General features: G+C 35.9%; 1 protein-coding gene across 4 annotated transcripts; it reads left to right on the top strand.

The window, feature by feature from the left end:
* The first annotated feature begins 7,695 nt into the window (after nucleotides 1-7,695).
* On the top strand, nucleotides 7,696-13,209 carry LOC109148274 (phosphatidylinositol 4-phosphate 5-kinase 6-like). Of its 4 annotated transcripts, none has more exons than XR_002048781.1 (9): nucleotides 7,696-9,706; nucleotides 9,929-10,096; nucleotides 10,502-10,667; nucleotides 10,832-10,948; nucleotides 11,041-11,234; nucleotides 11,993-12,123; nucleotides 12,206-12,272; nucleotides 12,361-12,806; nucleotides 13,064-13,209. XR_002048781.1 is itself a non-coding variant. In XM_019296163.1 (9 exons), exons 2-9 carry the CDS (start codon nucleotides 8,529-8,531, stop codon nucleotides 12,647-12,649), a joined length of 2,310 nt encoding a protein of 769 aa, XP_019151708.1. In that variant the 5' UTR covers nucleotides 7,696-8,223; nucleotides 8,371-8,528; the 3' UTR covers nucleotides 12,650-13,209. The 4 variants fall into 4 exon arrangements, 3 of the variants coding, with proteins under 3 accessions (XP_019151708.1, XP_019151712.1, XP_019151713.1); XM_019296163.1 differs by having other exon boundaries at nucleotides 7,696-8,223; nucleotides 8,371-9,706; nucleotides 12,361-13,209; XM_019296167.1 differs by having other exon boundaries at nucleotides 7,696-8,241; nucleotides 8,371-9,706; nucleotides 12,361-13,209.
* The last annotated feature ends 883 nt before the right edge of the window (nucleotides 13,210-14,092 follow it).

Below are 14,092 nucleotides of genomic sequence, written 5' to 3'. Positions count from 1 at the left end.
TAAACATATAGCCGGTTACAAATTTGGACCTTTGTGTAATATTGCTTTTGATTTATTATTTATAATAATAGTTTTATTTTGATTTATTATTTATAATAATAGTTTTATTTTTAATCTTCAACTATTATTTCAATCAAATTAAATCCTATGAGGTTTTAAAATGATCTAATTAAATTTGAAATGCTCAAGTATTTTTTTATTTTTTTTAAGGTTTTGTTTCTAGCCTAGTTTAGAAGTTCACTTTTGATTGTTTAAAGTTTAGTATGTATGGTTTAGTATAACAAAGATGGGAATGGAATGAATTGTATTGATTGAACTTGATTACAAAGATATAGGATACATACATACATACATACACACACACACACACACACACACACACACACACACACACATATATATATATATATATATATATATATATATATATATATATATATATATATATATATAGTGAGGAAATCACGGTGAGATTATGATAGAGAGTCATAATATAACTCAAATACATAGAGTCTTAATACTCCTCATCAAGCACATGATAAACTAGTAATTTGTAGCTCGTCTCTAAGAAAAGAAAATTTATGACTAGGTAAAGCTTTTGTAAATATATCAGCAAGTTGATCTTTCGTTGAAATAAAATTAACTTGAATATCTCCAGATGAAACTCTGTCTCTGACAAAATTGTAATCAGTTTCAACATGTTTGTTGCGAGCATGGAAGATCGGATTTGCACTAATATAAGTAGCACCAAGATTTCACACAATAGGAGCAGTTGAAACTTGTTGTACAGAGTCCACAAGTACAACTGACGTGTTATGACATGGCTGCAAAACGGATTCAACCAGAGGTTGAGCCTGTGGAACTGGAGGTGTGACAACTCAAAACTATGATTTTTAGTCTATTAATGCTAGATTCTTGAGATTAGTTGCTTAGAAATGTTAGAGAATACTTGTTGTTGAGTTATTTGTGTGTTGATGATGTTATATGTTTGATTTATTGTGGTCTGGAAGCATTTATTTGAGCTCTGTGTTGAATCTTTGGAGAATAAGACCTCTGGTGCACACTGTCTGGTGCACCAGACTTGCCTTACGGCCCTAGCCAACGGATCTAGGAGAGATCCGCTGGCTATGACTGTGATCCAACGGACCAGGGTGACAGATCTCAGCCGTCACTCAAGGCCGCTGCTTGCCGGAGTCAAGTGGAGGGGCTCCTCAAGCCCCGTCACTAAGCTCCACCATGTCAAGTTTTGAGAAGGCCGGGCCCTTTGAGGCTCGGACACTCGGGTTTGTAACGACGCGCTAGTATGAGTTGTTTCGTTTAATTTCAAGTAGAAGCATGTTTAGCAGAAGCATGAAAAAGATGAACTTTGTGTATTTGAGGCTTTGAAATGCATGACAGTGAAGTATATATTTTGCTTCTATTCTCAAGATTGTGTTGTAGCTATGCTATTTACTTTGTTTAATTCTTAAGTTGATGATTTGTTTAGTTATTTGAGATTAATTGTTTAAGGCAGTGCATTCTAAGTTTCACAGTAAAATAGCATGCTCATCAATTTCATGATTTATGTAGAGTTGAGGCAAAGTAAAGCCTAAGTTATATTTCAAAACCTTATATCTATTTTGGAAAATCTATATCTTTTTGCATTGAGAAGTTCTCATGATATTTAGTTTTCCATTATAAGAAAGAGAAGTTATATGAGATGTATTTGTGCATTGAGAAGCTTGCATGACATCAAGATTACTAGCTTGAGTAAAGAAGTTGCATGTGTGATATATACTATTTATGTGGTGAGGAAAAATCCTTGTTTTGGAGGTCCCCGTTTTGGAGAAAGAAAGAAGTTTTGAGAAAAGAAAGAAACGGTCACTGAGGACCGACAGTTTATTCTAGAAGTAACTTGGTAGAACAATCCCGAGTTGCTAGGTTGGATACTACCCACTGGGCTTGGAATCCTAGTTAGCGGGTGTGCATACTGAAAGTACGATATCTGATTCCATAGAGTTTTTTTTTTTTTATAAAAACCATGAGTATCGGTTCTGTGGGCGAGATGAGTATTAGGCCGGCTAGATGCCGAGCCTGGATAGGTCCATTCACGATTCGTGAAGTTCCTACCTCGCCCGCGAGTTCAGAAAGAAAGCAAGAAAGAAGAAAGAAGAGAAAAGCGAGTCAAGTGACTCAAACAGAGATCCTCCACAGAAAAAATATTTCTTTTTGATAAAGAGCGAGAGTATAAGTATATATATCTATGTATATATATGTATAACATCATATCCTTGTTCATATCATGTCATAGTTTGAGTCTCATTGCGAGTAACTGAAAAGTACAGTATCATTCATTGTTTAAGTAGTAACATGAAAGCATGACCTTACTTATTAAACTTCATTCATCTCATTATCTATCTTGAAAGTATCATCTTGATTATGAGAAATGCATAGTAGAATATAGATGACTTATATCTGTTTGTGGCATGTGTATGTGCATAAGTATAAGTTATGAGTTAAAGCCTGTTTATATGAGTTTATAGGTTGCGAGCATATAGAAGTATATATGTATATCTATTGAGATCTATGACTAAGTATCTTAATTGCTTTTATTCATACTTGAGAATGTGTGTGAATGCAAAATGTTTTCCAACATATATCTATAGTACTTTACAGGGTTGAGTGACTTTATACTTAACATTAATTGCTAATGGGTTTATTTTCCTACTTGTTTTTTTTTTTTAACCCCTTTTAGGTGGACCCAGTACTTGAGAGCGCACGATGATAGTTTAGTGCGTAGCTTTAGTTGTGGTAGTTGCTAGATCAGTATCTCTTCCTTTAGTAGTACTTTTAACTGATTGTAGTGAACTACCTTTTTGATGGTGCGTAGACACCGGGGTTGTTTCCCCTGTATTACTGTTTTGATGAGCATTGACTCTAGCTCCCGTAGATGTTTTGTAGCCTGTGCAGTTACCGTGAGTGGTGACTGGGGTGGTGACATTCCCTTTTAGTTTTCCTTTTTGGATGGATATTTTAGTTACTTAAGTTATCCTTGATTTATCTTAATTAAGTTTGATTATATCGGGTTTTAGATTTTAGAAAAACGGGGTGTTACAGGAGGTGCCTGCAAAATAGTCTTAGTAGCAAAGGGAAAAACTGCCTCATCAAATCGTACATGTCTACAAATACATACCTTATTAGTCTGTAAGTCCATGCACCTATACCCCCGAAAAGAGATACCCCCGAAAAGAGTTAGGATAACCTAAGAAGACACAAGGAGAGGATTTGTAGTACATTTTATGACGATTGTAAGGTCTTAGGTGAGGATATCATAGATAACCAATGACACGAAGAAAAGAATAAGACGGAGGAGATTTAGGTAGCATAAGATGAGGAATGGAATTATTCAAGACACTGGATGACATTCTGTTTATAAAATAAACAACAGTTTCTTGGTTTGTGTACGTCTTTGTTATTTGTTCAACGTTTTGCTTTAGATAACAATGTGTTTTTTGAGTTTCACCATTTTTTTTGTTGTTGTGAAGGATATCACCACCAAGGAAATTCTACTACGGACTAATAGTTCTAGTGGATTATATAGTCTGCTTGTTCCACGTTCTTCACCCTCTGGGTTTCTTTTTGCTCATGCCTTTGCTTCGGTTTGTCACGACCGTTTAGGTCATCCACATCAGTGTGTTTCCAGTCGTGTTCCATTAGTGGGTCTGGTCGTTCTATTCGTTGTAATTCTAATTTTTGTTCTGCGTGTCAATTAGGGAAATCTGCACGTTTTCCTTTGTCACGTGTTGAGTCTACTAGTTCGAATATTCTTGAGTTAGTTTATATTGATTTTTGGGGGCCAGCACCCCTTTTGGTCTTATAATGAATATCGTTATTTTGTTATCTTTGTGGATGACTATTCTCGTTATACTTGGTATTTTCCTATGCGATTAAAATATGATCTTTGTGCTATTTTTGATCGCTTTCATGTCATGGTTGATGGCTTCTTTTCCCGTAAAATAAAATCCATCCAATCTTATCTAGGTGCTGAGTATAAAAAATTGCATTCTTTATTTCAGCAACTAGGTATTAATCATAGACAATCCTGTGCATACACTCATGAGCAGAATGGTTGTGTAGAACGATGACATAGACATATTGTTGAGACTGGGTTGACTCTTATGGCTCATGCCTCTGTTTCATCTCGGTTTTGAAATTTTGCTTTTGAGACTGTTGTTTACCTTATCAATAGAATGTTGTCCAGTGTCTTGAATAATTCTAGTCCTCATTATATGTTGCATAAGTATCAACCGTCATATTCCTTTCTTCGTGTCTTTGGTTGCTTGTGTTATCCTCATCTAAGACCATACAATCGTCATAAAATGAGCTACGAATCTTCTCCTTGTGTCTTCTTAGGGTATCCTGATTCATTCCAGGGGTATAGGTGCAAGAACTTGCACACTAATAAGATATATGTTTGCAGGCATTTGCGGTTTGATGATGTAGTTTTTCTCTTTTCTCTTCCAGGGGTATAGGTGCAAGAACTTGCACACTAATAAGATATATGTTTGCAGGCACCTTCGGTTTCTCAGCCTCGTCCTTGGGCTGGTTCTGTCTTGCAGTCGTGTTCTGAACCGCCTATTTACCAGTACCAGTTTCGCTCCCACCCATGCAATCTGCTCCCACTGCCCCTACTGTTGCCTTTATACGTGGTCATGCCTCATGGCCAAAGACAAGGACTTACGCCATGATTACTATGAGTTAGTATCGTGCTCCTCCTGCAGCTTTTAATTAAATAATACTATCCATACTTTTAATTATTTTCTCTCAACTCATGTGACATGTTTTGATTTATTTAATTAAAAAAAATAAACCACAATTTTATTAATTTCTTTCTCTTTTATCAATAAAATCATGACATATAACTAGAGACCTACTCCCTATAATTTTCCCTTTTTTAGGTTGTCCAAAAGGTATCTTTCCAGATAGCTAGAAGGTTAATCCCCGTCCCTATGATTTGCTCCATTCACATAGGTAGGGATCAAAGCCCCAACCTCATACTTAAGGAACAAGGTACTGGACCACCACGTCAACCATGTTGGTTAAAGATGTTTATTGATTAATAGTGTTATTTGTTTATTGCATTTATGCCATTCACTATTATATTAATTTAATGGTGACTGGTGATGGACCACAAACGTGGAGCACATTAATCTCTCTCGACTGACTAATACGGCATTTTAAATAATGTCTTGGAGGCATTAATTTATCAAACTATTTTATAAATTGCTTACACATTTTGGTTATTTATTTAATTGAGTTTGACTCATTTTGGTAAGACATTGGAACTGCTTATGCTTCACCACTCCCAATATTTTAAGGCTTTGAAGTCAATATGAAGTTGACACACTACAATTATTTATTTATCAAAAATAATTTTTTTAATAAAACAGATAACATTATTTCCTCATTTTAAAAAAATGAAGTTTTTAGTTATCAGTAATAACATATAATAAATTTAGTCACTAAATGTATCCAATTTGACTATCTAATTAATAACATAATGATATTTATTTTTTCTCATTGATCGAAAATGTTAGAAACAACTAATTTCAGCCTTAAAACAATTATTTAAGGCTAAATTTATAATTTCACTTCAATTTTCTTAATCTCTCTCATACAATAATTTTGGATAATAAAGTTATTGTATTGTACGGTTTGTACCTTCGTAAATATACATAGATACTAAGTTGTATATATCGACTCTTAAATGATTGAGTCAAGTTCTATGGAATAGGGGTGAGTGCAGAGCGGATTGAAGCGTATTTTGAGAGAATTCACATCCAATCCGTTAAAGATGAATTTGAGAAATCTTATCAACATTTGCATCCGTAAAAGGTGCGGATCCGATCCGCTAATAGTAGCTTTAGAGGATTGAATGCGCATCGAATGACGAATTTTAAATTTAAAAAATAAACTAATTTATAATATATAAGATTTCAAACATTAAAAAAAATCAAAGTAATCAATTTTCCAATCTTTATTTTGAACCTTCCTAAACTTCAAGACTTTTTGATTCTTTCTAATTTGTTCATCCAAGCAAATTAGAAACTAATTTCTTATTATAGCACATGATGAAAATATTTCATAATCTTTATTAGAAAAGTTCAAGGTTGTCAAATGTCAAATTCAATGATTGTTTAAGATAGCAGAGTAGATTTGATATAGGGAATTTTGTAAAAGTCACATTTGTATCCAATACATTAGTGGCAGATTTTCACCAAGTGGATCGATATCCCATCCACTTTAAGTGGATACGAATTAGATCGATTTAACAGATTTGGTAATTCTTGCTCACTGTTGGACATTATTCACGTTATTTGATTACTAGAAATACTAAATCACGTGACATGGCAATATATACAATCTTATCTCTTTTCTTTGATTGTAAACATAGAATCATGATCAAATGAAGCGGAATGGGAATGCATTTAGGGCATTCACAATAGTGAATTTTGAAAGATTTTTACAAGTTTTTAAACATATGTGAAAGAGAGAAAGTGTGAATAATCTTCCTACAAAGTCTTATGGTCTGTTTGGTTGGGCGTAATTTGGCTGTAGTTGAATTGCAATTCAGTGGAAGCCACAATTACGTTGTTTGGTTTGAGGGAATTGCAATTCCACAGAATTGCAATTCCCTCCTTTTGCTGAATTGCAATTCATGGGCACCCCCCTATGAATTGCAATTCGGTGGTTGTTGGAAAAGGAAAAATGACTGAAATGACAAAAGTACCCTTAGTTATTACTACTATTATTATTACACAAGGACATTTTAGTCTTTATATCACTTCTTTCATTCCCTACCCAATAATTCTATTCATCTCTACCAAACAATGTAATTTGAATTCCTACTTTATTCCCACCTTATTCTTTTCCCACCGAATTGCAATTCCTTTCCACCATAATTCCTTACTCCCAACCAAACGCCCTGTTAGTGTTTATCATACCTGTGGGACCCACCAAGGAAAAAAACCCCCCCTCGTCATGTGAAGCACAACCACAGTGCCCAGCCTCTGCAAGCGATCGGGCACGTTAATCTGAGGCTTATCTTTTTATTTTTTTGTTTTTCAAATTTGTTTTGTTTTGTTTTTTTTTTCTTTTCTTTTCTTCTCTTCTCTCTCATATTATTTTTCCTAGTCACACACGTAAAAACTCCTCAAAATCTATAGATCATGATAATGCTCCTAACTATTATTAAAAGATTTGAATATGACAATGGAATAATAGAAGTGATTAGAATTATCCTTACGAGTTTAACTCATTAGTTCAATAGGTAATATTTGAAGAAAATGTCTAAAGTAGGCATTATACAGATTCCTAATGTGCAACGTTGACCTTATCTGCTGAACTATTAAGTTATGGTAATTTTACATTATTTTAAATGCTCCATTGGATTAGGGCGTGAGGACCATTGAAGTTAAGAATTCAGCTTTTGGGAAGAGAGTAATAATTAGAATAAAAGTTGAGAATATGCTCCGGCAGCTCAACTGGTGGGGTGAAGTTTGGGAAGATGATCATTATCATGATTTACATCTTCCCAAATATTTCGTAGAGTCCGGGTGTGGGGTCCTTGAGATTGGGATTCAACGGAAGAATAAAAGTTGAGAATATTTATTAGGAGAAAGATAGAAGACGGTGAATGTGATAAAACACGGTGGATTTGCAATAGTGTGGTGCGGGCGGCATGGGCATAGCGAAAGAGTGCTGCGGTACGCCGAAGAAAATGGTAAAAGCATGATCGGCATCATAGGCATGTGTCTGTGATCTTCGCATTTGTAGCCGATTTCGGAGCCAAACCCGGGGACCAACAACGGATTCTTGGTCAACCTCAATCAAGAAAAACAGCAAGATTGTGAAAGGACAAAAATTTTAGAAAAAATTTTAAACAAAAACAAAAGAAAGAGACACCCTGCCTGCCTGTTGCCTGTTGCCTGTTGCTTTCCATTCCTGCCAAATCTATCGCCTCATCATCATCGCGGATAAAGCAACAACAAAAGAGACAGACGCACGTTTCTTCAAATCAATCAATTTGTACATACAGAGCAGAGATACCGACCCAATTCTGGGTCTTCATGATTGTTTTTGACAACAATTTGTTTCTTCTTCTTCTCCTTGTTCCTGCCAATGTAACAGCGCTCCTCTTGGCCAAGCCTTTCCCGACCTCATTTCTGAAAAATCTGACACGTGGTACGGGCAATAGCAGAGGTTTCCGTTTTCGTAATGCATCTTTATTCATTTGTTGTTGGGTGTGTGTAAGGTGTTTGTAGAAATGCTTGATGGTTTTCTTCTTTTCAGAAAAATTACTGACACTTTTTTGCTTATGGGTGTATTTAGGTAGGGCGTGTGTAGAGTGCAGAAATGTTTGGTGGTTTTCTTCTGAATCTCTCATTGGGGAAAGAAATGAAGATTGATCTGGGTTAAATAAGAATAAAGGGGGTTAGTAATATAGAAGAGGATTGATAGATAGGAGCGTGGGTTAGTTGGCGGAGAGAATGAGCAAAGAATTCGGTGGCATTGTGAGGGCCTGGGAAATGACATTAAGGAAATCACAAGCAGCTGCAAAGAGAAGGGCAAATGGCATTTTTTCGACAATGTCGGTGTCCCATGTGGATGATGACCTTGATGTTCCTGGGGATGTCTACCACGTTGAGAAAGTTTTCTCCCATGGAGACATGTATACAGGGCAGTGGTCAGACAACTGCCCCAATGGGCAGGGCAAGTACCTGTGGTCTGATGGGTGTATGTATATTGGGGACTGGGTAGGTGGCAAGACCATGGGCAAGGGGAAGTTCAGTTGGCCATCTGGAACCACCTATGATGGCCAATTCAAGAACGGCTACATCGATGGCGAGGGCCTTTTCACTGGCTGCTCCAATGACACCTACAAAGGCTCATGGGCTTTCAACATGAAACATGGTAAGGGCTCCAGGAATTTCCCCAATGGGGATTGCTATACTGGGGAATGGCGCCGTGGGCTGCCAGATGGGCAGGGAAGGTACCAGTGGCCCAATGGGAATCAGTACATTGGACAATGGAAGAATGGGAAGATGAATGGCAATGGGGTAATGCTGTGGGCAAATGGGAATAAGTATGATGGATGCTGGGAAGATGGAGAGCCTAAAGGAAATGGTGCGTTTCGATGGGAGGATGGAAGTTTCTATATGGGTGTCTGGAGTAGGGACCCTAACGAGCAGAGTGGGACGTTTTACACTTCGGATTCAAAACCGGGTAGTTCTAACTGGGATCCTCGAGAATTGTATTCAGTTCATTTGAAGGAATGTAAGCTAGCTACTGGAGAAGAGATAACTGTGTTTCCTTCAGAAAAGATGATAAACTGGCCTTGTGAAGGGGAGTTCTTGCAGAAGCAGCTCATAGGGAAGGTTAATAAAATGAAGATAAAGCCTAGACGGAAGTCTGTGGACGGGAGGCTCAGCGATGGAGAGGGCTTTAATATTGACACTGATTCTGATATGCGTTCAGATATTGTTTTTGGACAATGTGTATCACAAAGAAGTGAAGGGCTTGATAGTTTTAATGGTAATGATCCAGATGCTCCAAGGGGGTTGAGATCCCATTGCTTCAAAATCCAACCAGCAAAGACTCAGGGAGAAACAATATCTAAAGATCATAAGAATTATGAGCTTATGCTCAATTTGCAGCTAGGAATAAGGTACTCATCTCAAATTAAATTTCTCCTTCAACTGTCCGGCTCTTTATCCCTTTGATTGCGCAGTTTGAGATCTTTATATTCATTTATCTTTTCATCTACTTTTTCCCCTGATTTTGCAAACGGAGGTACTTCTACATTTTCATAGCATTGCTTTAGACCCCTCTATGTGCTTGTGTTTTGTGGTCTTGCTGTCAGCAGCTCATTTATAGTGCCATTACTTAGACATTCTGTAGGAAGGCCTGCTCCAGCTACATCACTTGATCTGAAAGCTACCGCTTTCGATCCAAAGGAAAAGGTATGGACAAGATTTCCTCCAGAAGGATCAAAGCACACTCCCCCTCATCAATCATGTGATTTTAGATGGAAGGATTACTGCCCACTGGTTTTCAGGTTAGGCCTTGATTTATTGCATTTCAGAGAAGGAAAGAACAGATTACTAAATCTCTAACCTGAACTCCTAGCTAATTTCTCCTTTTATGTATGTATATATTAGTATATGTATCAATGTATGTATATGTGCCCATATGTATATTTGTGCGTGTCTCTATTACTCTATACATGGAAAATAATCCTTATACTTGTTGGAACTTTCCTGGCCAAGGCCTTAATGTGTGTGAACATATGAATCTTTTGTGGGCATCAGTTGGTTGGGGAGGTCGGGGTGGGTTTAGTCATAATAAAACAAGAAAAGGTTTTGCTTTTGAAGTTTTTAAAGTTGAAATAGGTTGATTTACTTTGCAGTTTTTTAGCATTATTCACCACTAGTTAATCTGGGAAAAAAATAAATATTTTCAGGACATTAAGAAAATTGTTTAAGGTGGATCCAGCAGATTACATGATATCCATATGTGGCAATGATGCCCTTCGCGAGCTCTCTTCCCCTGGGAAAAGTGGAAGCTTCTTTTACTTGACCAATGATGACAAATACATGATAAAAACCATGAAGAAATCAGAAGTAAAAGTGAGTTTTTTCTTCTGCTTCTCTTCTCTATGGATTTGCAATGAGTTACATGTGGAGTCATCTAAGGAAAGCTTCAAATGCTGTTTTTTATTTGTATGGGACATCTTTGGGGCATTCAATAACGTTAATTGTGATAACAAAGCTTTCTTGATCAACACATGCAGGTGTTCATACGAATGCTTCCTGCTTATTACAATCATGTCCGTTCCTTTGAAAATACTTTGGTTACCAAATTCTTTGGCCTTCACTGTGTGAAGATGATAGGACCTGCTCAAAAGAAGGTAGTGTTGGACTGAAATATTTGCGTTACGACTTGCAGTATTTGCGTAGTTAATGGACTTTATACCTTCAATACATAATGTCTGATGAGCAGGTGCGGTTTGTTATCATGGGGAATCTGTTCTGTAGTGATTTTGCCATTCACAGACGCTACGACTTAAAAGGTTCTTCACTTGGCCGCTTGACTGATAAACCTGAATCTGAAATTGATTCTACTACCACTCTCAAGGATCTAGATCTCAATTTAATATTTCGGCTGCATAAAGTTTGGTATGAAGAGTTCTGCAGGTGAACATTTTATACCTTTTTTTTTTTTTTTTTGGTGTGAGTAATTGAAAGGATAAATTGGAACTTTATTCAGAGGCTAAACTTTTGCAAATTTTAAGAGCCTCAATTTTCAATTTGACAATAATGAATTCCTTTTCAACAAAAAACTGGGGAAATAAATTTTGGAATTCCTTTTCAAACAAAAAAAGTGTTAATAGAGTTCACATTCCACAATGAAATGCTGATTTAAGGGTGATTATTCTTGTAATTGTCTCTTTGGTTTTTGCTTTTTATTTTACTTTCTTTTATGGATTATTTTTAGTAAAGAGCAAACTACATTTTTGTACAAATGTTCATTACCATCAACACACAAATGGCAGTCAGGTTGCTTCTATATGTAGGTCATGTTCAATACTAAGGCTCTGTTTGACACACCTGGCTGAAAAACTAGTATCTAATAAGCTAACTAATTGAAATTAAAGTGTTTGGTAAAATTAACACTTGAATAAGCTAACAAGTGTAAAACGAAATAAAAATATTAGGGTTTTGATTAATGAATGGTATATGATATCATTTTTGTAAATTAATAAGGAAAAAGACAAGATAAAAGTTAAAAGCCAATAGCTTATATTGAAACTACTTGGTATGGTTTTTCAAAATATTATTGTAAACTTCCTATATTTTACCAAACAGAACTTATTGCTTACTTGTAGCTTAAAATGAGTTATAAGTTCCAAAATAAGCTCTACCAAACAGAGTCTGAATATTTCATTTTGCAGGCAAGTGGACCATGACTGCGATTTCCTGGAACAGGAGAGAATTATGGATTACAGTCTATTGGTTGGTGTGCACTTTAAGGAAGTTTCGAGTTCTGGGGAGCCAGTTATAATTGAAGGTCATACAGCCGGAGGTATATATCTAAATTTTCTAGAATCATCAACTGTTTGAAGTATACTCGATAGAGGAGTTGACTATTTTGATCTTTCTCACAGAAAGTGGAGATTTGGAGTGTGAAGGAGGAGCCTGTCGACTTTCTAGCGCAGACACAGGCTCTTCACGGTAAAGATACAAGATTTTACCTTTTTCTAGCTTGATAAAACATCACGGTTATTCTTTGTTTGTGACACTGTATAATTGAATTTCGCAGGCATCTATCGGGTAGTTTAGGTATCAGCATGGCAGCAAAGGCGGAATTAACAGTGAGGAGAAGTGACGAGGTGCTAGTTGGAGAACCTACAGGGCAGTACTATGATGTCATTCTGTTCTTTGGTATAATCGATATTCTACAAGACTATGACATAAGCAAGAAGCTTGAGCACGCATACAAGTCGTTCCAATACGACCCCACTTCAATCTCCGCTGTCGACCCGAGGCAGTACTCGCAGCGCTTTAAGAATTTCGTACTCAAAGCTTTTGCAGACGACAATTTTAGCTAGCTATCAACTTAATTTCAGTTCCCGTCAGTCCAAGCTGGCAGGCCTCGATGCGTGGATCGTTGGTCCTCGGTGACATGACAGTGCTTCTTTAGGCCACAAAGCTCGGAAGAAACTCGGCTTCTAAAGGTGGATCCTTGTACCACACTCGCTAAAACAGGTGCATGGCGTTGCAAGTTTCATCTCCTTTTATGTTTTCAAGTCACCGGGCGTGTTGTTGTACTTGCATATAAGCCAGGAGTATATATAGTTTAGCAGTGTGAACAGAAGCCCCCCCACCCCCACCCACCCACCCCCAGGCATGTCACACTTCAACCTGCTGGCTGCAATTGTACATGAAAGAAAGTAGAATGGAGTTGAGGTTAGGTTTTTGTTTATTTATATTATGCTGTCATTGTAACCCATTCTTTGCTCCAGGGAGTGAGTGATCTGATCAGTCTGGGAGCCAAACATAACTGTATAGAAGAAGCCTAAGAACTAACAGTGATGATATATATTCACCATTTGAGCAAAATATATATTACATCTCTTCAAATGTTCTATCCATCCATTTTTAGCTTTAATGAGAGTACAGAATTATAATTGACTGCATAAAATTGGACAAGTGTGGACATGATTTTGTGATCTAAAAATTCTCTTGAAGGGGAAAGAACAATTATTATTGTGTGGATCATACTATCAAATAATGTACATTTAATACACAAATAATGTATTTTTAGTATATTAAAAATGTAAATTGTATGTAAGAAAAATACATTATTTTTTTTATAATGTACAATCAGTACACAAATAATATATTTTTAGTATATTAAAAATATACTTTATGTTATGGTCCGCATACTGTGTAGATAGTTCACACAATAATTTGCTGTGAAAGACCATTCTGTCAAAAAATGACATTTGTTACTATTATGCGTGTGATAACTCACACCTATTCATTGATTAAGTTTGTGAATTTATTAGGAATTGAATTTATATATATTGTGTTGAGTTTATGAATATTGTATTGTACCTTCAATATGAGATATTGTACATTACTGAGTGAGCGAGCGGATAATGGGCATGTAAAAATAAAATTATAATTTAGAGAATATTGACTTATAAGGTTAGGCATGTATGAGTTTTAAAATCTTCAAAACATCAACTACAATTTGTGGGTTAAATAAACTTTTCTATTTTACTTGTTTTCTTTAACTTTTTTTTCTTTTTTTCCAATTTTTAACTTTAGTCTTATGTTTTCAATGAAACTTTTAGTATAGTTTATACCTATATAATTTATTTACTCATATAAAATTAAACAATACAACATATAAAAATTATGAATAACTAATCTAGCTGACATCTTGAGCAATTTTAGATGAAATTGTAAATATAAATATTATGTGTTTAAATTATTCACACATGAAAATTGAAATTTATAAGTGTTCAATCAATAGAATATTTGTA

Source organism: Ipomoea nil, unplaced genomic scaffold (assembly GCF_001879475.1).
Source record: "Ipomoea nil cultivar Tokyo-kokei standard unplaced genomic scaffold, Asagao_1.1 scaffold0268, whole genome shotgun sequence".
NCBI lineage: Eukaryota > Viridiplantae > Streptophyta > Magnoliopsida > Solanales > Convolvulaceae > Ipomoea > Ipomoea nil.
This window is presented reverse-complemented; position numbering and strand designations above follow the sequence as displayed.